Here is a 27,728-nt window from a genome sequence, read left to right as displayed (position 1 = left end):
TCGCCTCAATATTAGAAATAAGCTTGAAAACCACTGCTCTAGAACGTTGTTGCACTTGGTAGGACCCGTCAAGTCTCGTGTGTGAAATGTTGTGCCGTATACTTAAACGACCATTTCCGTGACTAGCGAAACAACTGTAGTAGTGTGTGGTGAATCTCCGAGTCTCCACATTCGCTCATTTCCTCCAGAGAGCCACTATAGCACATCGAAAAACTGTATCATACACAGCTCACGAGATGCAAATGGGAACGAACAACTGCTGCGATGTAGAACTTCACGCACTGCCTTCTTGCTACGATGACGACGACGATGGCCACAACCAGAACGTCCTACCCATAGCGACCGACCGACCGTTCAATGTTTGTAAATACATGCTCATAAAAATCAGTTAGCGCTAAACCAGCAGCAAGCAAGCAACATATGGGACAGGGTAGGGGTGTTTATGTGTGCGCGAAAATTTCTCGCGAAAAGTGCCTCTAGCAGGCCTGTGTGCCGCACCGTGCCGGGACCGAACGAATTCTCGCGCACTTAGTCGCCGTTTGAGATTTGAACCGTGCGTCGTCGTCGTCGCGAGTTTCGTTCGGACAAAAGAAAGTTCTATACCTTTGTCGTGCCAATCGGGTGCAAGATGAAAATGGATTCATACGAATCGGCCGATTCGGTGACGTAATCAATAACCGTTAATTACCGAGAGTTGAAAGGTGAATAATCCGCGTAATTGGTTCGAATCCGGTCACTTCGGCTAAATCTGAAGATTGATTGTGGTGAAAGTGTTGTTATTGACTAAACGGACGACAGAAGGCTGTGGATATTTATTTATAGAAATGAAATGAAGAAATTATTATAACGCAACGCACCCACACACACACACACCGAACCGAGCGAGCTGAGCTGAGCTGAGCTGAACTGAGTGTTTTTTTTTTCATCCTTGGGGAAATCAGTGTCCCCATCCATCATTGGTGTCGTATGATTCTTCGTCGTCAAAGCGAATCTTTGTGTTCTTAATTTGAAAAAGTGCCAGTGCAACCCAGTTACAGTTACAGTTGGCCGGCCTATAAGCAATGGGCTCAAGTGTATGAAACGTAGCATAAATGTCTATGTCAGAGAAGGGAAATGAATAAGAGACGGAGACGTTCTAGAATGTGAAAACAACGTCGGGCGACGATAATGAACGACTCTGATTTGTCACTGAAGAATACATAGCTTGATGTACATATGTTGAGGTACAATCATGAACCTGCAAATCATTCATATAACTTGTCATTTTCTGTGCCTAATCTCGTATTTTAGTTTCATTTTCCTTCAACTGTAACTTAACTTTATCACGCTTGAGTTTTTGATTCGTACCTGATAGTTTGCGGCTGTTCTAAAGATGAATGATGGTAACAAATACAGCATTTGTATGAATGCATCGGGCTCTGGAACGATATCGATCGCGAAGCTCAGGAGCATATGCGGCCGTGTCAATATAGTTCTGCTCCTTTACACAGCAGAGCTCTCCTTATCGCTTCTTCCAGTGCTATGTTGAACAGTAAGTTCGAAAGAGCATCGCCCAGCTTCAATCCATCTAAGATTACGAAGGATAAGGAAATTTCATCCGCATCCAGTGCACTTGATTTCGATCCGTCAAGCGTCGCACGAATCAGTCTAATCAGCTTCGCCGGAAAACCATGTTCGATCTGCCATAACTCGTTTCTCTTCACTGAATCGTATGCCATCTTGAAATCCATGAACAGATGATGGGGTTGCAAGTTGTAGGGTAAAACACTAGACTTCACCCCCCCCTACAACCCTACTTTAATCTTCGCCACTTCATACATAAAAATGCAATTTGTATGGGGGGGGAGGTGAAGACTAGAGCAGTGGCGAAGTCTTCCGAACAAAATTCTGTATGCTGAATTGAGAGGTGTTATTCCTCTGTAATTCACGCATTCCAGTCCATCATACCCTTTCTTGTATAGAGGGTAATTTAAACCATCAAACCAGCTAGCAGGCCAATCTTCCCACATCTTCAATACGGTGTAAGAGTTGATGGAGCTACTCACTATCGTGCTTGAGAAGCTCAGCCGAAATTTCATCCATTCCATTTGCCTTCAGCCGTCTAATGGCTGTCTTGACCACGGTCACATGCACATGATGGGAAAAGGCACTGTTTTTCTCTGCACAAATGCCATTGACAGCTTCGTAAAACCTCCGCATATCATTTTGTTCTATACTCTCTCGCCCCTTGGCAATCATTTTTTCCTCATGCTCTCTTTTGTTTTTGCGGTAGATTCGTTTTTCGGCTACTTTTGCTGCCCTAAATATATCGCCCCTACTCTGCCGCTCTCGTTAGCCAGCTCGTCCAGCTTTTGATGATATATGGCTACCGTGCTAAATGCTGAAAATCGCTGGATGCTGAGAAGCATCGATCACCAACACGGTTGATAACCCAGCTCAAATCCTACTAAACTACGAGGTAGTGATCTGAGTCGATGTTGGGACTTGAACTGCTAAAAGTTCCAACATTATTGACGTCCGAAAAGTGCCGGCCATCCACCAGCACCTGAAGAGGGAATTAAAATGTTTTAAATGTCTTGAAAACAAGCTCTGGGATTTGTAACAAAAGCTTGGTAAGAAAAAAAGTAAACATCAGAAAATAAATGACCATGAAATTATTTCAAAATCATGTAGTTTTGAAACTAGATAAAATTCTAGAATTCAGTTGTTATCAAATGAACCCAACAGAAACCCCAAGTACTCCGAAGTAACATTTTTTAGTCAATTAAATAGACTAGAAGAGGTTGATGATTCTATCATAAAACCAGAATAAAGGGTTTGACGACGGTTTTGAAAACCGCTACAAGACTAATTGGCCATCAAAATGTTACTTGGGATGCTTATGAAATTGCCTGAACAGATGAAACGAACCTGATGTGAGTCCGTGACCATCACGCCGAGGACCTGTGATCGAATCCTTCTCCCGACATTAGCATTATAGCATTAAGCGAGTCGCACAAATTCGTAGGTAGTACAGTCCTAGACCGCTGTTATGAGGTTTGCCTCTTTCCCGTCCTAACCAAAGCACAAAGATTTGGGACTAATCTCTGACTTTAGACAATACTGACGCAAACCTCCAATGGTCGAGAACTGGTCTGGCCACGTCCTTGCGACTGCTGAGGGATGGGAAAGGATGGTTAGTTTTTTTTTTATAAGACACCGTCTTCAGCCAGAGGCTGTACAGACTGAATGAAACTTAACACTAGACAAGGGACACACGGAACATGCACCAGTGGATACGGAGAAGAAACTGTTCTCACGAAAAGTTTCATCGCACGGAGCGGGAATCGAACCCTCACCCCATAGCATGGTGCGATGAAAAGCTTGACCCTAACCGCACGGCTACGAGACTCCACGAGGTGGCCGAAAATCTGAAATGAAAAATTGTATTAACATGTTTCATTAAATAAGCTATTCATGATACTCTTGCAACGGTTATACACCTTGGCATAATCCCTACCCCTACATCATATGATAAATCTACCTAAATCCTCCTTAAACAATATGTTCATTATCAGCAAACACACCAATAGACACACCGAAAAAAAAAACACTACATCAAATCTTGATCCTGGAATGTTCCTACAGGAGCCTGGCTACATCTGTTAGGAAAATAGCATGATCAAAATTTAATGTGTTAGATCTTACGCTGCAACGCACCTTTTCAAGGTGAGCTATCCACGATACGGGTTGCGTTCTAAAAATTGTGTCAATTGGTTCGAAATTGGCTGAATTATAGCAGAAAAGTGCCCAAAATAGGAGCTCTGCCGAGATGTTTTTTTTTTGTTTTTATTTATGTGTATTTTAAACTGCCGAGATTACTTACCTAATTAGAGCATCTTAAAATTATTTTTGACATTTCGTAGTAGAACTGTTCTAACCTTTACTGGATCACTAGTATCACCTTGTGGCAAAATTTCCAGCTGATTGGTGCATTGATTGTTTTCGACTTCCTGGAAAACTTTGCCGAAAACGACACTTTTCTACCAGCTTTGTAACCAAAATATAGCAGTTCAAAACTTGATTTGACAACTAGCGCCACCTAGCGGCAAAATCACCAACTATTTGGTGGATTGCCAGACTGCTTTTGACTTCCTGAAGAACTTTGCCGGAGACTACACGTGTCTATCTTATTTGGATCCCGAGATAGAGCAGTTCAAAACTTTACTTGATAACTAGCACCACCTGGCGGCGAAATCATCAACTAATTGATGAATTACCAGAATGCCTTTGATCGTCTGAAGAACGTAGCCAAAAAGAAGAGTTTTGTATATGGCTTTGATTTCCAGATAGAGAAGTTTTAAATTTTACTCGATAACTAGCACCATCTAGCGGCTAAAGCACAAACTAATTATTGAATCACTTGATTGCTCTCATCCTCTTGATCAACTGTGCCTTTGGATACTACACTCAGCGAAAAAAACTAACGAAATTCATCGAAATACCTTATGAATTTTTGCTATAACTTATGGATGCAATAAGAATACCTTATGAAAATATACTTATGGAAAGAGCAAAAAATCCTCAAATGATGCAGACTGAATTCGATTCATCAACGTCGGGATGACTGAGCTCGTGTTTTATCCACACGGCTACCGACGCTTGAGAATACCATGTTGCTAAACATATATAAAAGCCAAGCTGTTTTTACGATTCTACGTTATGAAACAATTCTACGTTAATGAAATTCATTCGAATCATTATGATTTTTAAACGCCGTTTCATAAGTTGGGCCTTATGGAAATCTTAAGTTTATTTGGCTGAGTGTAAAATAGAGAAGCTATAAACTAAACTTCACAACTAAAGCACCACCTAGCGGCGAAATCACCAAGTAACTGGTGAATCATCAGATTGTACTTATCCTCCTGATCAACTTTTTCGGAAACACAATTGTTTTAAATGAACTAGATCTTGACATAACTTTTGAGGGTTTCTTCTAACTTGTGTACAGTACCTGACAATTACTTTTGCGCAGCGTCTTTATCGGCCGAATTGCAAACTAATTGGATGTTGGTTGCCACTGTATTCTCGATTCTAATACTTTGACTTTGCATTGAATTTGTCAATTTTTTAAAGCACTACTATTCTAGTCAAATTTTCCTGGCCAGGTAACCAATAAGCATTTGAATAAGCCGTATTTCTGTTTTATATCTGCATTCGGCCTGCTTACTGCCGTATCATAGCAGTTCGACTGCTAAACTGCCCTGCCCATAATCGCATAGTTGACGTAAGCGCCACTATAGTTTTCAGCACACTTTTGAAATTTTAACAATGATTAATGAAAAGTTTATGATTTTTTTCACGTTGATATCTAGCTAGTGATAAGATCTTGCGCTCTATTGAATAAAACTGGTCGCAATTAGAAGCCATCATCATTCGCATGTCGAGTCAATCATAGGTAGCAACGAATAAAACCAATAGGAAAACATGCTCTGGCATATTAATTCCACGGTTGGTTTCCTGTGATCGATTTTATTATCATCGCCTGCCGAGCTCATAAACGAAGCAACTGCCGTTGTAATACTCATACCTTAAATAGATCAAAAATCCAACGCGCTTTATCTGATCATCTATCTATAGCTTACCCTGTAGCGCGGTTCAGCACCAACGTCAACCCGAGTATCCAGGGATCGAATCCCGATTTGGCCGAAAACAGCAAGAAAACAGCAACAGCAGTTCAGAACGTGCCCCAAGCCTCAAAAGTCCCACAGGACAGTAAGAAAAAAGAAGAGAAAGGAAAGCCGTGAAATGGGCAGGGAAAATATTTGTGTTTCTTTTTGACAATCTGGGGGACAGGAGGGATAAGCATTTAATCAGCCGTATATCGGGCCAAAACCTGCATTTAATTGGCGCTAATGGCGCATATACGGCAGATTAGCATTTAATGACCTGCTGTAAAGGCGCATATAGTGCCGAATTAATGCCATTTTAACTGCTTATTGGTTACCTGGGTGTTCCTACTCATCAACACAACAATTTTAATGAAACAACCATAGAGCTCTTGAAACTCGCTTGAAGCGTTTCGACCAACTTTAACTTCGCTTTTACTACTAACGGTGATTGATCGGAATATTTATGATTTTTTACTTGCGGTGGTGGCGGTGGTAACCAAGACCAAAAAAAAATCCCAAACCATGTTGTAGCAAAATCATTTCCATGCGGTACCGAAAAATATACTTCTATCGGCCCATGAAAACTGACCGGTCACTACCAACGGACTAGCTACTAGCAGGAGATGTGTATCAAATGTTAAAATACAGCCTTTTTTCGCCAAACTTAGTATGGCGTGCTAGGTACCTGCTACGAATTTATAATGGCTTTCACGGTCCATTAAGTGGTGGGCCTTCTACTAAGAAAGAACATACTGTCCGTAAGTTCTCAAGGACTGGGCAAACTCAAGGTGAAGGAAGTGGGACTATGAAGCGCTCGTTAGTTAGGAGAAAATAGATGGCGATCCGACTGACTGGATTTTTTCGGACCTGTGTGTGAAGCATATTGGTGTTGATTGATGTCTCAAGATTAATTTGGTACCCAATAGAATCCGTGTTGGTCGGAGAGTGATTCATCGTTTCTTGAATCTGGGCGCTGCTGGATGATGTTGATCGAAACCAGAACGGGTGCAGTCAGTGAAGCGTTGGCGGTTGTTGGCCCCAACTGTGTGCTGTGTTTCACGTCATTCGCCATAATCTAACTCGAACTCTGATGGAAAACTGCGAGCGGCGGTGGGGCATTTCATTAGTGGGCAGGAAGTCGGACCACAGCGAATAAAAAAAAAGTCAGCAGTCGATGGATGTCAGACTGTGCGCGCCTAATTGATGCAATCGGGTTAATTCCGTCCGTATGTATGGGATGGGAGAACCACTTTTCTCTCCCTTTTCCAGCCAGCGGAGAGTTTATTCGGGTCGCTTCGAAATGGACGCGCATTCTCACTTCTGACTGACTGAGTGTGGATTGCCTAGTAAGTTGCATATACACACTAGTCATAATCGCCTCAATTGATTTGACTTTCAGATCAGATGATGGCGGGAATCACGACGACGACGCTGCTGGTTGTGGCAATAAAATAAAATGAAAGTATATGCAATTGGAATTCAGCTCTTGCAATGAAACTATAGAGTGTGTTCAGCAACCAACACCAGCAGAAGAGAATTTGTGTTGGTGGTTACTTTTCTTGACCTGTGATCTCATGGTAGATATAGAAAATACAGAGTGAGCTTTGTGTATTGTTCAAATACCGAGCAAAATATGTTTTTGTAACTTAAATTAAAGTTTTTTCTGTGTATTCACTGAGAGGTTTGAAGATATATTCTATGCCCAAGAAAATGGGGTAGACCCAACTAACATTTTTGCTGTATAAGAGTTTAAAAGAGCTCTTTTCTAAGAGCTTTTCTCCATATTCCCCATAAGCTCCATAAGCTACAGCTACTTTTAGCATCCATTAAGTGCATCATGCCGAAAATTTGAGTTTTCTCCTCAGATTTTTCTATACTTAGCACATTTTTTTATCATCCGTTTAAGAATTCTTTCCTTGATGTTTTGATAATGTGTTTTACCAAATTTCGTACTATCACAAATGTAGAAGTTTGGTTCATGGTCGTTGTCGTAGCTACCGAGACGGGCGCTCATGGGTTCAATCCGTACTTAGCAAACCGCGATCACTTACGCATATTAGATAGACCCTTTTCAAGTGTTATCCCAGGATTGCACTCCTTCTGCCCCAGTCGATACACGATCGCATATGATGCTGAATAGGATGCTAAAGTGGAGGCGATATACATACACTTTACACGCGCTTAAATGGAACCATGGACGTATATGGACTCCACTTTGGCATCCTATTCATCATTATATAAGACTTCGTGTTAGCTGGGGCGGTAGAATAGGATGACACACGCTCCCGGCCATTTTGACACCTTTGGGGTGTGAATAAAGCTCAGTGACATTCCCATTGCGTGTCCTTCCTCTAGCAAGCATCTGTGACAGCCAGTGCACCAAAGAAGGGCCAGGATCGAAATCTAGCGGGACAAAATTATTTACTTCGAAATGAAGCATTTCCGGCACAGGGTTTCTTGGACAAATTTTTTTGTACTGACCAGAAAAGAAGAAATAAATTAGTAGTTCGCAACTTACTCGCATAGGTGGCGCCACCATCTAACTTTTTAGTTTTACGTCCAAAAGATTTCGCGTCTTCGACAAAATTGTTCATTTTGACAAAATGGATAGCTCTTTCTTAGACGTCAAAATTCCACAGCTTTCTGTTTTCGAGTTATTTTAAAAATAAATTGAAATACTGGTCGGACTCGATTTTCCGGAGTCGGGTTCTGATGCTTCTTCAACATATATCTGGGGCAAGGAATGTTCTAGAAAGCTGAAATTCTGAGATTTTGTCATGCCAGCTCTGATAAGTGATTAGTCAAAATTTCAGCTTCTTACAACGTTCCGTTTGCGAGATATTATTTTTGGAAGCGCCAGAACCCGACTCTGGATAATCGAGTCCGACCTGTAGTCAAAAACCAGTTTTTGAGCTTATTTTGGCGTGTTTAGGAGAAACCATATGAATTTAAATTTTTTTCTGATGCAAATGTGTCAAATAATAACTTTCGGAAGAAGTTAAATTATATGTAATATTCTACAGTGCAAACAATTGCAACCTGAAATTTTCTGCAAATAAACATGAATACTAGGCAAACATACTGTCAGAAATTTGGACAGGTATATTTTGGTGTTTTTGAGATTATTGGTTGTAATAGTATTAGTAAAGGTGGTGCCAGCGTCTAACTTTTGACCGATGCGCTATAGAATTGTTTTTTTTTTTTGAGAAAGTTGTTTGTTTCTGATATCTGTGTCTTGAAAAAACTTTGAAACCCGAGAATCATCAGGGAATTACATTTAACAGGGATTTTTTAATTAAAAAGAAAATCGCGTTAAGTACTGTTCCTTTGAATTCCACTAAGAATTTGCATCATTTGACAGATACGTATTTCGACCTCAACTGTAAGGTCGTCTTCAGTGTCTTGTACTTGACTCGATCTTCAGTGTCTTGTACTTGACTCGACTACAGTTGAGGTCGAAATACGTATCTGTTAAAGGATGCAAATTCTTAGTGGAATTCAAAGGAACAGTACTTAACGCGATTTTCTTTTTAATTACAGATATTCCCCTAACAAGCCCAGGTTAATCATCATCAGGGATTTTTTTATTTGACCTGGAATACTCAGGGAATATCATGAGTATTCAGGGAAATTTTGCATCGATAAAAATGAATAATTTCTTTCCGGGATTCTGGTTTGAGAATCTTCCAGGATTCCGGAGTTCCGATCAATTTCTTCTGATTGTTTATGGGGATCATATAGAATTCCTTCTAGAGGTTTCCCCAGTATTAATGTCAGAGTTCCCGTAGGTTTCTACCAGCATTTATCCCGAGATATCCACAAGAGTTTCTCTCAGGATATACCGCAGATGTTGTCGCAGAATTTCTGCTAGGGTTTCTCTTGGAAATCCTTTTGAAGATTTTCCGCGATTCCTTCCAGTGTTCCTCTTGGGACCACATCAGGAGATCTTTCCGGGATTTCTCCCAGCGTTGCTCCCAGGAGTTATTCCTGGGAATTTTACCAAAGCTTCTCCATCGGTTTTAAGGAGTTTTTCACTAATTTTCTGCAGGAATTCCTTCCTAGATTTCTTCCGTAGTTTCTCTTGTGATTTCTTCAAGAAATTTCCGATAACTTTCTGCTAGAGTTTCTCCTTGAATTTCTACAGAAGTTCTAGCTGGGAAACATGGTTTACCCTAGGATGTCTCTCAGAGTTTTACAGAATTATCCTACAGTTTCTCCTAATTTTTTTTGGAGAGTCTTCTGGGATTTTTGCAGGGCTACTGCTGGTATTCATCATGGAGTTCTTCCCACGTTTTTCGGGTATTTTTCAAGGCTTTTCCTTGTAGTTGATTACACAGGTGTCCGGCCATTTGGCCGAATGCCGTTTGGCCGAATGCCGTTTGGCCGAACGCCATTTGGCCGAATACCATTTGGCCGAATGGTCGTTTGGCCGAATGCCGTTTGGCCGAATTATGTTCAAAAGAATTCAGAGGAAGTTTTGACATTCCAACTACCAATATGATCATCAGAAATATTTCCTTCTTTTAATCATAGGCTATTCTTTCTAGTTTTGACATTCAGGGATAAGTTGGCGTTGAACCTGTCAACATTTTATTGAAGATTTTTCCTTCTTTGAATCATAGGCTGTTCTTTCGAGTTATACTAATGCGAGGAATAGTGACATGGTCACTTAAGTTCATCATTTATTTTCGGCCAAACGGCATTCGGCCAAATGGCATTCGGCCAAATGACCCATTCGGCCAAATGGCGTTCGGCCAAACGGCATTCGGCCAAATGGCGTTCGGCCAAATGACCCGGAACCGATTACACAGCGTAACAAACATTTACTTTTGGTCTGTCTCAAGAGTAAACTTATGTGTCTCTGACAGATTTTGGGCCGCTGAATCCGAATCCGGGCTCAGATTTGCTCCAACACGTCACAATTTTGAGCTATACCACAATTTATAGGGCAAAATATGCGATATTGGGCTTTTTTACTGCAAGTTATTAGGCACGGAAATATTTTTTTTAAGCAATCAAAAGGTTAATTGGGTTTTTAAATTTAGATAAATGTATTGATTTTTTGGTTTTATACGAAAGAGCATCTTTTTCTGAACCACTATGATTTTTTTTTCAGATTTTTAGGACTTAATTTTAGTACCTAAAATCAATTTCGAAGAGATTTTTCAAAATCACCTTTTGACAGCTGGGCAACTGCTTGACAGCTCCGCCCAGTACAAAATGCGACGAGGGGTGATTCGACAAATCGCTCCCATACAAACTTCACACTGATTTTTAAATAGGTTCCCGGGCACCAAAATTCATGAAAATTTGGATTTCGGCTCAGTTTGGCATGCAGATTCCGAATATGAAATTATCTCAACACCACTAAAGAAGCCAATTGGTCAATTAACATTTAAATTAACGACTCATGCAAAATATTTCGTTTTACCAAATCGAATTTGATAGTTTTTAGCGATTTATGTCAGGTACGATATTTCCCATACAAGTCACTCTCCAAAAGTTGCATGCAAGTTTACTTACTAACATAAAATGCTTAAATCTATCAAATTTGATTAGGTAAAACGAAATATTTTGCATGAGTCTTTAATTTAGATGTTAATTGACCAATTAACCTTTTCATTGCTTAAAAAAATATTTCCATGCTTAATTAATGGCTTGCTGTCAAAAAAGCCCAAAACCGTATATTTTGCCCTATAAATTGAGGTATAGCTCAAAATTGTGACGTGTTGGAGCAAATCTGGGCCCGGATTCGGATTCAGCGGCCCAAAAGCCTTCGGAGACACATAAGTTTGCTCTTGAGACAAAAAAAATGTTGCGCTGTGTTATCTAATTTCTTGCAATGATCAACCTGAGATTATTTTTTACAGATTCAAAAATATCTTGGAAAAATTTTGGAAAGATCTCCGGGATGAATCCAGTGAGAAACTCTGGAAGAAATCCCGGGGTGAAAACATTGGCTTGCATACCAACCAGAACTATTCGTGTAGTATACAGTCTGGTGGATAGAACTTTTGGTACCAATTCGATCGAGCCAATTGAACTTGACAGCTGGAGATAGAATATAAGGGGAGTATTGTAACCGTTAAGATAATACATTAATGTTGTTTTCAGATATCATTTGAGATGGGAGAACGAAACAACGCGGCGTTTTCCATCAAACTTTGCGAATTTTTGAAACATTACAAGTAGAAACATCTCACTGAGTCAGTAGTGTGCGGTAGTTCGGCAGCAGCAAAGTTTCGCGCGCTCGCTTTGCTAGATTTTTGCGATTTTTTTCCTCTTCCCTCTGCGGGGCTCCGACGACGGGACGCCAAGCAGTCAGTAGTGTGCGGTAGTTCGGCAGCAGCAAAGTTTCGCGCGCTCGCTTTGCTAGATTTTTGCGATTTTTTTTCCTCTTCCCTCTGCGGGGCTCCGACGACGGGACGCCAAGCAGTCAGTAGTGTGCGGTAGTTCGGCAGCAGCAAAGTTTCGCGCGCTCGCTTTGCTAGATTTTTGCGATTTTTTTTCCTCTTCCCTCTGCGGGGCTCCGACGACGGGACGCCAAGCAGTCAGTAGTGTGCGGTAGTTCGGCAGCAGCAAAGTTTCGCGCGCTCGCTTTGCTAGATTTTTGCGATTTTCTTTCCCCTTCTCTCTGCGGGGCTACGACGACGGGACGCCAAGCAGTCAGTAGTGTGCGGTAGTTCGGCAGCAGCAAAGTTTCGCGCGCTCGCTTTGCTAGATTTTTGCGATTTTTTTTCCTCTTCCCTCTGCGGGGCTCCGACGACGGGACGCCAAGCAGTCAGTAGTGTGCGGTAGTTCGGCAGCAGCAAAGTTTCGCGCGCTCGCTTTGCTAGATTTTTGCGAATTTTTTTTTCCTCTTCTCTCTGCGGGGCTCCGACGACGGGACGAGTGTGCGCGCGCCGTGGTTCGAGTCGATTCCGAATTTTTCGCTTCCCTTCGGCGCTAGTTTCCAATACACTTTTAGTTGATAATAAATATTTTCTTTCATTTTTTGCATTTACACAAAAGAGTGAAAAATGTTACTTCGGGTTCGCCGGTCGAGAAAAAATCCGGGCGCCGACAAGTGAGTCGCGTTCAGTGTATTTCTGTGTGGAATAGACTAAAAGTTTCTGCTCCCTAGTGGAGTGGAGACGCGCGATAGAATTTTCTTTTTGGCTAGTTCTTGCGTCGAAAAGTGGTCGGTTGTTAACGGCGGTTTGTGTATATTGATCCATTGTCAAATCATATCACCAACCATAGGTGACTCCCGGACTGACAATGTACCTTACCCTACTAACAAAAAATTCCTTCCTGAGACAAACGTGGAGATGCAGCGATTCGCGGTCTTTTTAACAACGTTTGTCTTACTAACATTCCCTTCCATCCTCGATGACCGTAAGGACGTGGCCGGCGCCGTTATTGACCTTATTAAAGTTGAGAGCTCTCGACCTGTGTACATTGAGAATAGTAAGCTAGTCCCAAGCCCTATTCATTGGTTCCTTGTGCAATTTCGATTGCTCTGGTCAATCACGGAGTAGCAACTACGAATTGTGCGGTCATCTATGCTCATGCTCATGCTCATTACAAGTAGAAACATCTCACTTTTATTTCAGATACCTTGAGTGTCGATTTAACTAAATGCGAAAAAAATGACAACAAAAAGGTACTTATTCGAAAATTTGAACTTTTTCTGGTGTTGCCAGTAATATTTCTGGCGTATTTCTGGTGTTGCCAGTATGGTTAGATATTAAAGCTGCCAGTTTTCAGGATTTTGTATTCGTTAGACCAATGAAAATTGGTAAATATAGTGACTGTAGTGTAGCATCCTTCTCGTATGCATACTTTCCGAAATAAATATTAAACGAAAACAACTTTTTTGGCCCCAGATGTGTGCAAAATTCTTTGAATTCCTCATAGAAACCATTCAATGTTCTTCCATAGCTAAAGCTCATCTCACTTAACTTTTGCGAAAGGGAATTATAAAAAAGAAACACACGTAAGAACGAGAAATTCCTTACTTGTGTTCATCTTCGGACAGAGTGCTGCACACTGAAGACGTCTGAAGTCGCAGAAAAATTGGCCCTATCTGTCCGATGATCAGCATGAGTAGTTAATAGAACTAAACCCAAGTAAAGCACGTTCTTCTAATAAGTTGAGTGATAGGGATGTTTCTAAGACTTATTAGCGCCGCAAAGCGGTCAAACCTAGAATTAAACATTTCATCGTCGGATAGCCCTTGATGCTGTGATAAACTTAGCTGAAGACGAATTGTCTTCAATGTTGTCTGATTCTCGAAATACTAGGACTTACTAGTGTCATCTAGCTGATAATAAGTTGGACTAGTTCACCATAGGGTAGTTCTTAATGTCTTGATCAACTTTGCTGAAGACGACATTATTCTACTTAATCTGATTCCCGACATACATAAGCTTAGAACTCTGGAGACTCACTAGCGCTACCTAGCGAACAAATTCAGAATCAACTAGATACAGAATACAAACATTTCCAAGATTCTCGAGATACAGATTGTTTTTATTTTAGTTTCTGTGACTCATTAGCGTTGCATCCTGATAATGTAACTTTTTACATCCCTTAGCACAACACCAAAACTTTTCCCGTGAAAGCTGTGGAGATGCAGAGTCATACTCGGTCTCTAGTACCAGCGAGCATCTCTTCATCAATTCTTTAATGACTAGATGACCCAGGCTTATCCATTCCTTGCTTCACAAAACTATCGAAGAGAGAAAGAATTTCCTTTTCATTTTTTTCAGATTTTTTCCCATCCTTGATGAATATCACTTTGCAAGGTAAATTCAGGAATAGACCAAGTTCTTTCTCGACATAGAATAATGTATCGACTAATAATGACTCAACTTCCCTCTCGAGTGTCATTCAAGTTTCTGAATGTGAAACCTCCCTGCCTCGATACTTGAGGTAGAGTCACACTTGCTAAGCTAATTACAACTTTGGTTTTTTTTTCTCGGATATTGCATTTGCACCGTCCGAGTGCACCCGTCGTAAAAGATAACTAGCAAGGAATTCTCTGGAATAAAAATGAAAAGGCTTATCTAATCAGGTAGCTACAGAACAACTCTGAGCTCAGCTCAGAGATAAATTCAACGCTTCTGCTGAACACCGCACCGGGCCGGTAGCGAAAGTGAATACTCATATCTTCAGCTACAACGACTGACTTCCATCTCTCGTGCACAGAGATAACAGATAACAAGCGCAAAACCGCATCCCATTTAATGTTTTATTTGTAGGGTAGGTGTATCTACACTGGAGATATTAGTAGATATTTATTGGAAGATGTTTATTTCAATTAGTCATTAATTTGTATTTATAACAAGTAAATTTAAAGCAGTCTTGATCGGGAACGTGTAAGCCTAGAGCATGGTGCATCTATTAGTAATGATAATTGATTAGACAAACGATTCCAAACAACGATTTTAAGTTGAACTGAAGACGTGAAGATATTCTTAGAACCATCTCAAGACCCGACATGCGTTGTTAAGGCTCAATGACGTTTTTCAAACTAAGTAGTTCTAAAACTGTAGTATGTAACTCGATTGATGACAGATGGCACTGTCTTCTACTAAGGGTACAATCGCTCTATATGTAGTTTACTGCAGATGGCCCAGCGAGTCTTATGTTTGAACAGCATTTTTCTTATCGCAAATTCCAACTAGTAAAGCCCCTATATGTGTGTTGATTTCGTATTTGAAGAAGATTCCATCCTCCCTCTGATAGCAAGCAATGCAACAAACCGACAACGACGATTTTAAAGCTCGCCAGTGTGTGTTCGTGCGAACGAAGCAATATTATGTTTTTCCTTCCTATACCTCAGTGAATCATCTCAGTCGAAGTTGAAAAATTCCCTCGCGAAGAAGGTGCGCGATTTTCTTGCGGAAGAAAAACAATAGAAAACATGTGAATTAGTGTCGCGAGTTCTAAGAAGGGAGCAGATTCGGAAAATACACAATACAACAGTGCCCACCCAACCCCAAATGCTCCTGTGTTTGTTTGTGTTTCTGTGGAAAATCCTACGAAATATGTCCACCATATCGGCTACGATACAGCAAGAGCAGCAACTGGAACTGCTACGGGCGCAGTTGGTAGAACATCAGCGACGCAAGTTGCAACAGTTGCGACAACGTGGTGCCGGTGGAAATTATCAAAAACTTCGAAAACTGTGTCGTGATAAGACGGCCGTAGCCGCGACAACGACGGCAAAAACAGCAGCTACCAAAGAAAACTTTCTGTTGCATAAATTTCTGTTCGGGTTGGAGGCGGTAGCGGAGAACGGTGGGTCGGTGAAAGGTGACGGAACGGGCGCTAATGGTGACTGTGATAAAATGGATTACTTCAGTGATAAAGGTATTTATGAGGAATTCTGTCTTTGTTGTGTGGTGTACTAACAACGGTTGCTGTCGATGATTAATTTAAAACCTTTCGATAGAAAATTTTATGAATGAAATCAATTTCTTAGAAGCTGAAATTGGTATGACACATGCCGCTTAGGTGGATATTGAGATTGCTTGTAACAAAAATCATAAAAAATATCTTTGGATGAAAAACTTACTAACCTTTTTAGAATCTGGTTGTGATTGTCTAAAAGACAAGACTTTACTGACACTACTTTTAAATGTCAAGCATGGAGTTAACTCTAAAGTGAAGTGTATGCTACAGGTGACATTTTGAAATTGTTTTTAAATAGAGCCAAAAGAACATACATACTTACATATATACGCACATACATTTTTTGCTCAATATCACATTTAAGGCAAGATATAATCAACTCGGGGCAACTGTGCTCATGCAGAATGAAATAAATCCCACTATCTAAGATTCAAAGCTAGATAGGCACTGATTTTGCTTTTCGGCAATTATTAATTTGGTTGTTAGGCAATATTATTAGTGATTTAAACAAAAGTTACTTCAGGAACTTTATCTGAAAGTCTGACAAAAGTCAGAGAGTTTTCTCCTAGTCCCGGGAATTCTTCAATATTGAGCCTGAGATTTTACCGACATTTGCCCCGGAGTATATTTTTTCGAGATTCTCCCGTGGAGTTTATTCCGGAACTTAATTCGGAATTCCCTATTTTTGCATTACTGTATCCTGGGAATCATACCGTAGTTTCCTGGATGCTTTCTCTAGGTCCTTGTGTGATTTTTCCCGGAGCTCCTTCTCTGAATTTTTATGGAGTTTTGCTCATGATCAACTTCTAGTATTCTAGTGATTAACTTTGTTTTTTTTTCTTTATAAACAAGAGATTTTCCCGTAGAATTTTATCCAAATGACTGCTGGAAGGAATAAAGGTGGGGATTGAACTAATAGGAGAAATTCCATGAAAATATTGGCAGAAATCTTAAAAGGAATTCGGATGGAATTCCAAGAGAATTCCCGGGATAAACAATTAAAGACATCTCAGGTGGAACCTGTTGGAGAAATGCAGTGATAGAGAGAAATGCCAAGAGAAATCTCAGAAGGAAATCGACGGGAAATTTTAAACATATTTCTTTGAGAAATTTTAGGAGGAACTCCGGGAGAAATCCTGTGAGAAACTCCTGCAAATATGCTGAAACGCACTTTGGATTTGGAAGCATTTGGAATAGCAAGGAGATCCCGAACATTTGACTGCAACAAAACCAGAAAAGGGATCCAGAGTTTATGACCGATGATTCGTGAAACACAAAATCAGCGGCGAAGTAACTCATTTTTTGTGATCATATCATAAAGTAATCCGCTCATGATTGATACTGCTTGATCAGAGCATTAGGTCTGACACTTCATCTCCAGCAGATACTATGAAGCGTGGGTGGTTGCCTGTGTTAAGTAATTCAAGTTCAAGACTTAAGTATCCCAATTTAGGATTCTCATATAATAGGACGAGCACTAGCATCCAGTGGCGATTCCCTAACCTCAAATCTACCTGTTCAACAAGTGTAAATTCTTTAATTTTCTGAACAAATTATTTTGTAATTAGTAGACAATGACGAGAATAGTTATTTTTGCCAACTTTCAATATGATTTTATCCGTAAACTATTGTCAATTGTCAGTTTTAGGGTCGTTGAATAGGTAAAAAGTGAGGTTACAGGACGCCACTGCTAACATCACTGTCAAATTAAAACCGTGAAGGGGCTTTTGAAGTGCAGTGTGTGATAACTTGTTTGAAAGCATTGCTCGTGCGGTAAATAAACTGAACTTTGGACGTATTTTCTGTCATCTAACAGATACGTTGATCATGACAGAAAAAGCTCACTGGCAATGGGGCACGCAAAATTTTGGATAACTATGTTGTTTATGTTGCAAGAAATGGAGAAAATAACAACACTATCGCCCGAAGTTTTGCTCAAACAGCATCAAATTAGGCAAGGAATAATAATACCCACGCTTTTTGTACCATTTCACTGCAGAAACGGAGAATTGACCTTCTCACCATACTGAAATTCAGCTCATTACAACAAATCTAGTACTTCACCGATTTGTCCTTTTAGTTCAAGTACGAGTTTAGCAACGAAAATGTTGTTGACAAGCACATATGCTCGAGGTATGACACGTCGGTTCGATTTAATTTTAACTGGATAATGAAAAACAGGGTGGTCAAAGTTACCTCAACACTTTTTACTTATGCGAGAAAAGTTTATGTGCTGAAGCCACTTGGGCTGTACCCACTGTATCGCTTCGCATAAGTCTACAATGATTCATCGTTGGTGTAATTTTATGCTGAAAATAATTTGACTTATCATAACAATAGCCACCAAGCAACATTAAAAACCAAATTGGTATCGATTAAAGAACACCAAATGTGAGAATATTCAACCTCTCTAATGTTCATTCTAATGTGTCACAAAATTAAAAAAAAAACAATAAGGTTCTTAGTTTATTCTACTTGATTTAATTGTCGTACGTCGAACTCGTTCTTCATCCTGTGATATTAGGCGGTTATCAAAACGCGTCTAAAACTCATCTGCACTATATTTCTATTCTTAACGAATGAATCAAACATTTAATGGCTTCAATGAAACAAAAAAAAGCCAACAGTCATAGAGAGAAGTGCGAATGGGCGCCAACCCGCTCAACTGCAGAGGTTTTCGCATGAAAATTAATGAGATCGTCTGTTGTTATTGTTTTGCCACACCTAAAAGTCATACACCAGTCAGACCAGACTCGCACCAGAGTCGCTAAAGTAATGCGAAGGCATTGCTATAGCTGGTGTGGTTACTGCTGTTGTTGCTGCTGAACTTAATCCAATTCAGTGGCAACGTCTGCATTAAATGGACTGTTGAATTGTAAATTGTAAAATTGCAAACACACCATTTGCCGTGCCACCCCTGACAGAGATTTTTTTTTTCCTGTTGTCGCTAGTCACAGAGGGAGAGGGATTTAATATTTTATTTTTTAAAATAGTTATCGTTATTTTTGGAATAGGACAGATCGGTGAAGTACTAGATTTGTAGTATTGAGCTGAATTTTAGTATGGTGAGAAGGTCAATTCTCCGTTTCCGCAATGAAATGGTGCAAAACGCGTGGGTATTATGATTCCTTGCCTAATTTGATGCTGTTTGAGCAAAACTTTGGGTAACAGTGTTGTTGTTTTCTCCATTTCTTGCAACATAAACAATATAGTATAATACCTCTTTAAAATTCAGCTCATTACTACAAATCTAGTACTACACCGAACGTGCCCCATTGCAATAGCTATAGTCGTCATAGTTTTTTTTTCTGTTTTGTATTAGACAACAGTTTTTAAATCATTCGACTTTTTTGAAACTACAAGAAAGGAATCACTGGGCTAGAAAAAGGTTAATTTTCTAATAAGTAAGACCGAAATAACTGAAAATGAAAAATAACCTAGTGAATAATGATTGAGTTTTAACATGTAGCAAACTAAATTTTAAGCCATCTCCACAGTGCATTGGGCGCATACGTTCGACCAACAACGCAACGCTACCCATCCGTATTAGACGTAAACAAGGCGCAAATCAAACACGACGTTCCTCATTTGCTCGACTTTAGTTCAAGGTTAAGCTTACAGCCTGAGATTGAAAGAGTTTGTTTCTGAAAATATTCAAATGTACAAAAATCAACACTTTTTTTCTACCAGATAGCCTTGCTTTGGTGGCAGCTCCGGATTGCAGAGGCGTTGGCCTCTCTGAATCTAACTCTGATAGTCGGCGCCACCATCGATCGTCGTGCAAGCTAAATCTCGTTCACCTACCAACTTGGGTGCATCCATAGCAAGGTGCATTCTTGGTCCAAAGTACACATGTTGAGTTTACAAAAATATCGACACTCGTCGAGGCAGCAGTGCGACGATGGGATGGTGACAGCATTGCCATATTGGCGCACACACTTGTCGTCATTGTAAACTGAGTCGTGGGTATGAACCGTAATTGAATCAATTGCAAGTTAGCTAAAGAATTCGTGTTTCTGGTTATCGACGCAATTTAGTCTATAGTCTATACAAACTCCAAAAAGCTTCAATGGAAAATAAAACATTTTCACTTCCCTTCCGAAGGAAGTCTCACATTCTGTGAGTATTCTTTATAACACCAACGAGCCTAACCTCAAAGTGATTGACAATTCTCAGATCATTTTGACAAGTGTAACACGAGCATGAAAAGGACAACAAGGTCGGTAAAGTAGTAGACTTTTTTTTGTCTTTTTTCGTGCATGTGTGTGATCTGTCAAAATAGCCTGAGAATTGTCAATAATTTTGATGTTAGGTTTGCTTTAACTATCACACCAGATCCATTTTACGCATTTAAGCTTGAGATGATCACCAAACACGTTCTTATACAAGAGATCTCTAAAACCAGCCTCCAAAATTATCTCTATTATTAATCAGTATCACACGTGGTCTAGTATATAGATATTTTTTTTAAATTATGGATACCCAAGTAACAATGATAGCTGAATAATTGCTTATGCAGCTTATATTTTTAAAATCAATCTTAAGAGCGGTTTATTCACCTATTGTACAGCAATAATGTTTGTTCGGCAGATGATGAATCAATTATCTCTACTAGCTGGTGGAAGGTGGAAGAATACACCCTTACAAAAAATCATGCAAATTTAAGTTCACCAGGATGCACTAGGTAAGTAAGGATGCACATAAAAGGAGCGATCCATTTGACACAAATTTAGATCTTTAAGTACGGTCAATGCCGAGCTAGCAATCGCTAGCAGCTAGAACCAAATTGGTAGACAAATCATAAAAAAGTAAAATTTGGCATGGGTTCGAACACTGGTTTGCAGATTGCGAGGCAGCCACGTTACCTTACGGCTATTTCGCTTAGTTTCCAACTGGATGTATGATAAATATGACACTGTTTCTGCGTATCTAGTGAGATGGATTATTGTCATCTCTCGCGAAACATTTGGAAAGGGCCTATTTGCTTTGCGTAAACAAACATGTTTTGTCTCTGTAAGGCCTATCTGCATCCACCCACGCACATTAACACCCTTATCAGATAGCTTCAAGAACACTCTTTCTGATAAGGGTGTTGATGTGCGTGGGTGGATGCAGATGAGCCTTACAGAGACAAAAACATGTTTGTTTACGCAAAGCAAATAGGCCATTTTTAAATGTTTGTCTAGCTTACGCAACTCACCTGAGATTATATGATGGATGTAAAATTGAGTCAAATTTGCCATTCAATCATGAAATGTTTACGTATGATGATGATTTACGTCATGCGTACATTTTTATTTTTTCAGAGTTAACATTTCAAAAACATATATTCACACATATTTTAATCTGTTCACATCTTCAGTTGGATACGATTTGATACGACAAACTTTGTTAGAAAATCCTCTCTAATCGAATCTGGCGCCAGCATGCTCCAATTTCGGAGCACCCAATTTCCGTCAACTTTCATCTTCCAGGTGACATCCATCTGCCAACAACAAACAGGTTCCATCAAATTAAAACCCAAACGATCGTACACCTTTCACTCGTAAGTGTGAAGAATCGCAGATGCGTAGGAGTACGAAACGTTTGCGTGTGTTTTTCCTTTGTTTCAAACTGTGGTTGAACAACAGTCAAAGGCACGAAATTATCTGCGATGAGTGTATCCAATTTGGGCGGTCGGGCGATTGCTGGTTTGGATACACGGCATAGGACGACACCGCTCTTCTGAGGCAGTCAGTGTGGACATCAATCAAACAGGAACACCAGAACACTGTTCTTTCGCGTTTCGTCAAATGGTATGCTTAACTGTCACAACCGCTCCCCATTAGGTACATCGTCAAACAACAATAACCTTAGTTGTTCTTCTGCAATTACCATACCTATCATACCGTCCGTACATTACCTCTACTTGTTCTGATACAGCAACAGCAAAAAAGTTTTGTTTGTAGCATTTATCTTTTGACACGACCCGAACAGGCAGATTCGTTCGTCGTTCGCCAAAAACGATGATGTAAGATCAATGTTCAGAAAAGGAGTGAAATCGCTCGGGCACAAGTGTCGTTGTCGTCGTCAAACGGGAGGCAAATCAAGCGCACAGAAAGCCAGACATCAGGCGACAGTAGAACAAGTAGGTACGCCTACGCTTGGCTGAGTGGCTGCTGCCTGCCACCCGGAATAAGTTCCGAATCAATTTTTGCAGAGTTTTTGCGTACTGGGCGGCTGCAAACTGATCTCACCTGAAAGTTGTGTGTATGCTTACCTACTAGTGAAGGCGTTGACATTCGTCAAGCCAATAATGGTGTTCTGTGTTCAATCGATTGGTTGTAAATACGAGTTGGAGGATGATCGAATAACTTGTCAACTAACCAGGAATTATGGGATACATGACCAAGCGTTTAAGAATTTTGATTTTAAAAGTTTTTTGCATACAAAAAAATAATGAAGAAACTCATACGAAGCGCTGACAAAAATGGTACAAACAAAGAATAACTCAAACAGTTTACCTTAAATTCAAAGATACTTTGAATTTTTACCTGTGGGAAGTTCATGAAACTCGATTTGCATTTGACTTCGAAAAAAAAATTGAGAGCAATCGAATATTTAAAACTGAGCATACTAGCACATAATTTCACGGTGGTTGAGAAATATCCACTAAACATCTAGATCTATATAAATTTTCCGATTTTGCTTAGGCTAACCGGAAATTAGAACGTTAAATGCTTAAACATTCACGTACACAACACTTATTTTGATGAACAAATTGAGAATTGAATTGTGAAAAGAAATCCACGTGCTCCACAGTGGGAATCGTACCCACGATTCCCAATTCGCTAAACGGACGCTTTTTTCCTCCAATCCACGGAGCCACTTGACGTTCCCTGAAGGCACAGAACTGACCTCGATTCCACTGACGTAGTACATGGTTTGTTCCTTTTCACAATCCAAATCTCCTTCGGATGGAATTAGAAGATGAACACATCTCATGTATCATCAAAGCACGTGTTCCTTGTACCGACTTTTCGAACCCTCTAAGTAGAATACCCTCTTCGAATGAGTGTAATCATTTTTGTACCTTTCAATTCCGCCATATTTTGCTTATCCTTTCACTAGGTGGGCAGAGTTTTCAGCTGTCAAATAATCTCTACCAATGAAGATTCAAGCCTACCAACCTCGACAAATCGTGTTTCACGTCAAAAAGTGACGTTTGACTTCGTTTTAACTGGGCTATAGCCCACCTAACAGGCGCCCAGTTATAACGAAGCCCACCTAAACGAACGGGAATGTATTGAATAATGGAAGGGACATGAGATGAACTATTATGCTGCGAATCTGAGATATTGAACTGTATTTGAGTCTCCGTGACATCGTTACCAACTACCAACTACTTATTGAGTGTCCCAATGTTAACTAACATATTGCTCTACAAAACAATATTGGCCAAACATTTGATTTGCCTGTGAAGCTTTATCAAATTCCGGAAGCAATCCCTGAAGTAATGAGAGGAATTCCTAAGAACCTAGTAAGAATCCTGAGAGGAATGCTTGAAGAAATCTCTGAAGAAATTTCGGTAGGAATCTCTGAAGAAGTCCCGAGTGGGATCCCCGAAGGGATCCCGGACAAAATCCATGAAAGAACGCTTGAAGGAATCTCTGAAAGAATCCCGCCGAAACGCCATGAAGGTATTCCGGAAGGAAATTGGAAAGTGCAAATTTTGGGAAAGATTCCTGGAGAAATCTATTATGGAATCCCGGGAATCCGTGAAGAAATCCCTGGAGCAATACATTTGGGAATACCTGAGGAAATACCCCGAGCTTTAGAAAGCAATCTTTAATAGAATACCGAGAGAAATTTTTTGAATGAATCCCGGGAGAAAATCCTGAAGGCATCTGGGGGGGGGGAGGTATCTCATAAATAATTTCGGAAGAAACCCTTGAAGCAATGTCGGAAGGAATCCCTGTTGGAATCCTAGGGGATATGAAATTAATTTTTAAGAGAATCGCTAAACAAATTTTCAGACAATTCCGGAGGAATCTGTTGAAGAATCCTTCAAAGAATCTCGGGAGAGATTTTTGAAGGAACCACATCTTAGGCAAGATGGACCAACCCATGGTCTTAGCCTGACAAAAGAACAAAAAAAGAAGGAACCGTAGGTGAAATACCTGAAGAAACCACAATGGAATTTAGTAGGCAATTTCTGGGAAAAATCCCGGGAGGAATCTCGGGAGAGAATCTTTCAGCTTCCATCCTTTGTGAAGAATACCTCATAGAATCCCGGGAAGCATTCCCGAATGAACCCCGAAAGGAATCCTACGAGAAATCTCGTTGGGAATACTGAAAGAAATCCCTAAAAAAAATTCGTGAGGAATCTACTGAGGAATTCCAGGGAGAATTATCCTATGGGCGTGAGAAATACAGGTTGAAAGAACTCTGTAGGAATATCGTTGAGAATCTTTGTAGGAATATTTCGGCTAGAGATACTGTTTTGGGAACACGGGAAAAAACTCCCAAAAAATCGGAAGGAGTTTTTGGAGGAATCCCTGATGGAATCTCAGACAGACCCAAGAGGAGAATCTCTCAATTGGAATTACTAAACCAATTCCATGACAAATCCCTGGTGGGATCCTGGAAACAATTCCCAAATAAATCCCTAAAAGTGCTATGTGAGGATCTCACTGAAAAATCTCGGAGACAATTTTTGAAGGATTACCAAGATAAATCTCTGAAAGAATGCGTCAAAGATTCCCGAGTTAAATTCCTGTAATTCCCGCAGAAATCTTTGGAGTCCTGGTATTGGGAAAAGTTCCTGTCGGAACCCCGAAAAGAATCCCCCCTCTGGAAATACCGGAGAAATTTGTTAGGAAATCTTGGGAGGTACCCCTTAAAGAAATCCGGAAGGAATCCTGGGTGGAATTTCTGAAGGCATCACGATTAGAATCTCTGAAGAAACGCCGTGAGAAATCTCAGTTGGTATTTTCTGGATAAATTTAAGAATAAATCTCTGAGAAATCTCGGGAGCAAAACCTTCAGGATTTATTAGCTATTGGGAGGAATTCTTCAAGGAATCCCTGAGGAAATCCCATGAGAAGAATTCTTTTGAGAGCACCGAAAGTAAACCTTGAAAGAATCACGAAGAAATACCGGGAGAAATCTCTGAAAGAATACTGAATGGATTAATTATCGGAACCTTGGCACGAACCCCGGGCGCAACCCTGGGTGGAATATTGGGATGATTTATGAGGTAAGTACCGGGAGGAATTCTTCGAGGATTTCCAAAGAAAATGTCAGGAAGAATCCGGGATGAAATCTGTGCTGGAATCCTTGGGAAAATACCAGAAGAATCTCAATCGGAATGACAATTCCTTTGGAGTAGTTATGGTACGAATCACGGGAAGAATACCTAAATAAATATTTGAACTAATTTGGACGACATTCCGGAAAGAGTCCTAAAAGGATTCATGGATAAATTATGAAGAAATCCTTGTAGGAGGCATTATGTAGGCCAAAATATCTTTGATGAAAATTATGCACGAATCAGTGCCATCAAGTGCAACAATTTCGAACCAGGAAGCTTTTCGATACTCGGTTTCTTTCCACATAAATGGTTTTGAAAAGACGTCATCTTTATTGAACCTGTATGTTAAGAACAGAAGTAATATTCACCCTATCAAGCCATGACATAGGCAAGACATGGAGTTTTTGTTGCCTATGGAATTGCTTGAACTCCATGGAAATTAATGTACAGTTTATATATGGTTTCGTGTTTCAGCTCTGTCGGTTCATAGACACCTAAAATACAGGCCTCTAGAAATGACTATTTAGTATGGAGAACAGCAAATGTTTACTGCTTTATTTCCAATACTGTAATTACAAATCAAATCAATTTACCAACTGAGCAAATATCCAACTGGAGGCCATTTGAATAGAAGCTTCACATTCAAAATGAACAACTTTACCACTTACTAAGAACAAATCAATTTATGTATGAACAACTTTTGTAGAGATATTATGCTGAAATGTTCTGCAATTCTTAAGCATTCACCTCATAAGTACTGTCCTATTAATAGCACCCATCTTTCCCTTGTTAACACCCGCTACACAAACGACCTAATTCCAGAAACTACACGACATCCCATTAATCTCCCGAGTCAAAGTTCCAATCGAGTGCAACGACGCCGCTCTACATTAGGTGGTCCACGATCAGCATGCTCCTTGTTGTTGTTGTTGATTGCATGTGGTGTGAATGTGTGATTCACCACTGGTAAACTTTGCACGCACCACAAAGGTGTAGGCGGCAAAGCGTATGGTATAATGACCAAAACAGGCGCAGTACGAACTATGACTCCGGTTTGTTCGGCGCGGTAGTCGATTTCCTTCAGTCTCGTGCCGAGCAGAACCGCGCAGTAAATAAACCATAAGCCACGATCCCGCATATTCGATCACGCAGCATATTTTGCTCCTGTAGGGTTACTTGGAATTCAAGCCTCCAATGGTTAGCAACGCAAATACGCTTATGGTCTTGCAAAATTCAAGCAACTTTAAACATAAATCAATCACTGTCACTAGGTGCATTAAAAGCACGTGTTTCAACTTGCAAGAATTCAAGCTATTTCAAAATATTCAAAATTGAATAAATCTAATCCCATTCGTTTTTTTCTCTTTCCCATTGCAGATCTTAAATTTCTTCGTATGTCAGAGTACCCAAACCGTCAACAGCAGCAGGGGAAGTTTGTGTTGTCACAGCAGAATCAGTCCCTCCTGAATCATCGTAATCATAGTCATCATAACCATCCGCAGCAGCAGCAACAGCCCGCAGGTCGTCCGCTACTCAGCAAGCAAAACTCACCCATCCGTCGTCCATTGACTTGCAACGCAAACTTCTGGCCCAACGGCAACAACAACAACAACTGCAACAGCAACAACAATGTCCATACAACTACGCCAACGGGAGCGTACGGTTGCTTTGGGGCACCCGGCAGCGGTGGCGGTATCAACGGGGGCACGAGCACTGGTAGCCCACCGGGCCGTGACAGTCTGTTGAACGACGAAAACCTCAAATCGAACGTACAGATTGTGCTGGACAATATCAGTCGAAATTATCATGCCCTGCGGGAGCAAATATTGAGCAACAGTATTCAAAATAACATCAACAACAATAACTGCATCGACAGCAAAGGTTGTACCGTCAATCCTCACTTAGTGCTACTGCAGCGGCTGCAGAGCGTTAGCCAGCAGTTGAAGAGGACGGCAGGTGTTGGACAGCAGCAGTACCAGCAGGGCGTCGTCGGTTGCGGAAAGATGGCAGCCACCAGTCCCGATTCGGACACCAACTGCAACCCGTACATGCCGCCGTTGAGCTGCTCGATAGCTTCCTCGCAGGACTTCAGCCATGACTACTCGGACTATCAGTGGTTCATGGATTACGGGTAAGTAAGATTTTTTATTGGCTCGGTAATACGTAATTGAGGACTAGGACGCTGGAATCCAAAGATGGATCCCATTTGTCCTAGAAATATTGAAGAAATTTTAAATTGAACTACATGCATTCTTCGGTAAAGTTGAATATATTTTGTTTTGAGCAAGTTTGCTAAAAAAAATGTAGCTTTGAAACTTACCGATTTGAACACAACTTGGAAAGGCGTTGCTTCGTGTCCAGAGATTGTCGTTCTTTTTGGCTCA

At 40.4% G+C, this 27,728-nt stretch overlaps 1 protein-coding gene across 6 annotated transcripts in view; it reads left to right on the top strand.

The window, feature by feature from the left end:
• LOC109409413 (uncharacterized) overlaps nt 1–27,728 on the top strand; it is a 193,665-nt gene that overhangs the window by 135,252 nt on the left and 30,685 nt on the right. For 3 of the 6 annotated variants that reach the window (XM_062845113.1, XM_062845114.1, XM_062845115.1), the window contains one exon: nt 26,722–27,475. In XM_062845113.1, the coding sequence (XP_062701097.1) occupies nt 26,739–27,475 (737 nt within the window). In that variant the 5' untranslated portion in view covers nt 26,722–26,738. Of the gene's footprint in view, nt 1–33; nt 1,224–15,480; nt 16,011–26,721; nt 27,476–27,728 lie in introns of those variants that run through there. The other 3 variants (XM_062845111.1, XM_062845110.1, XM_062845112.1) reach the window with 3 other exon arrangements.

The sequence above is a fragment of the Aedes albopictus genome, chromosome 1, assembly GCF_035046485.1.
Source record: "Aedes albopictus strain Foshan chromosome 1, AalbF5, whole genome shotgun sequence".
NCBI lineage: Eukaryota > Metazoa > Arthropoda > Insecta > Diptera > Culicidae > Aedes > Aedes albopictus.
The sequence above is the reverse complement of the archived record's forward strand: the minus strand, read 5'-3'. Positions and strand labels throughout refer to the sequence as shown.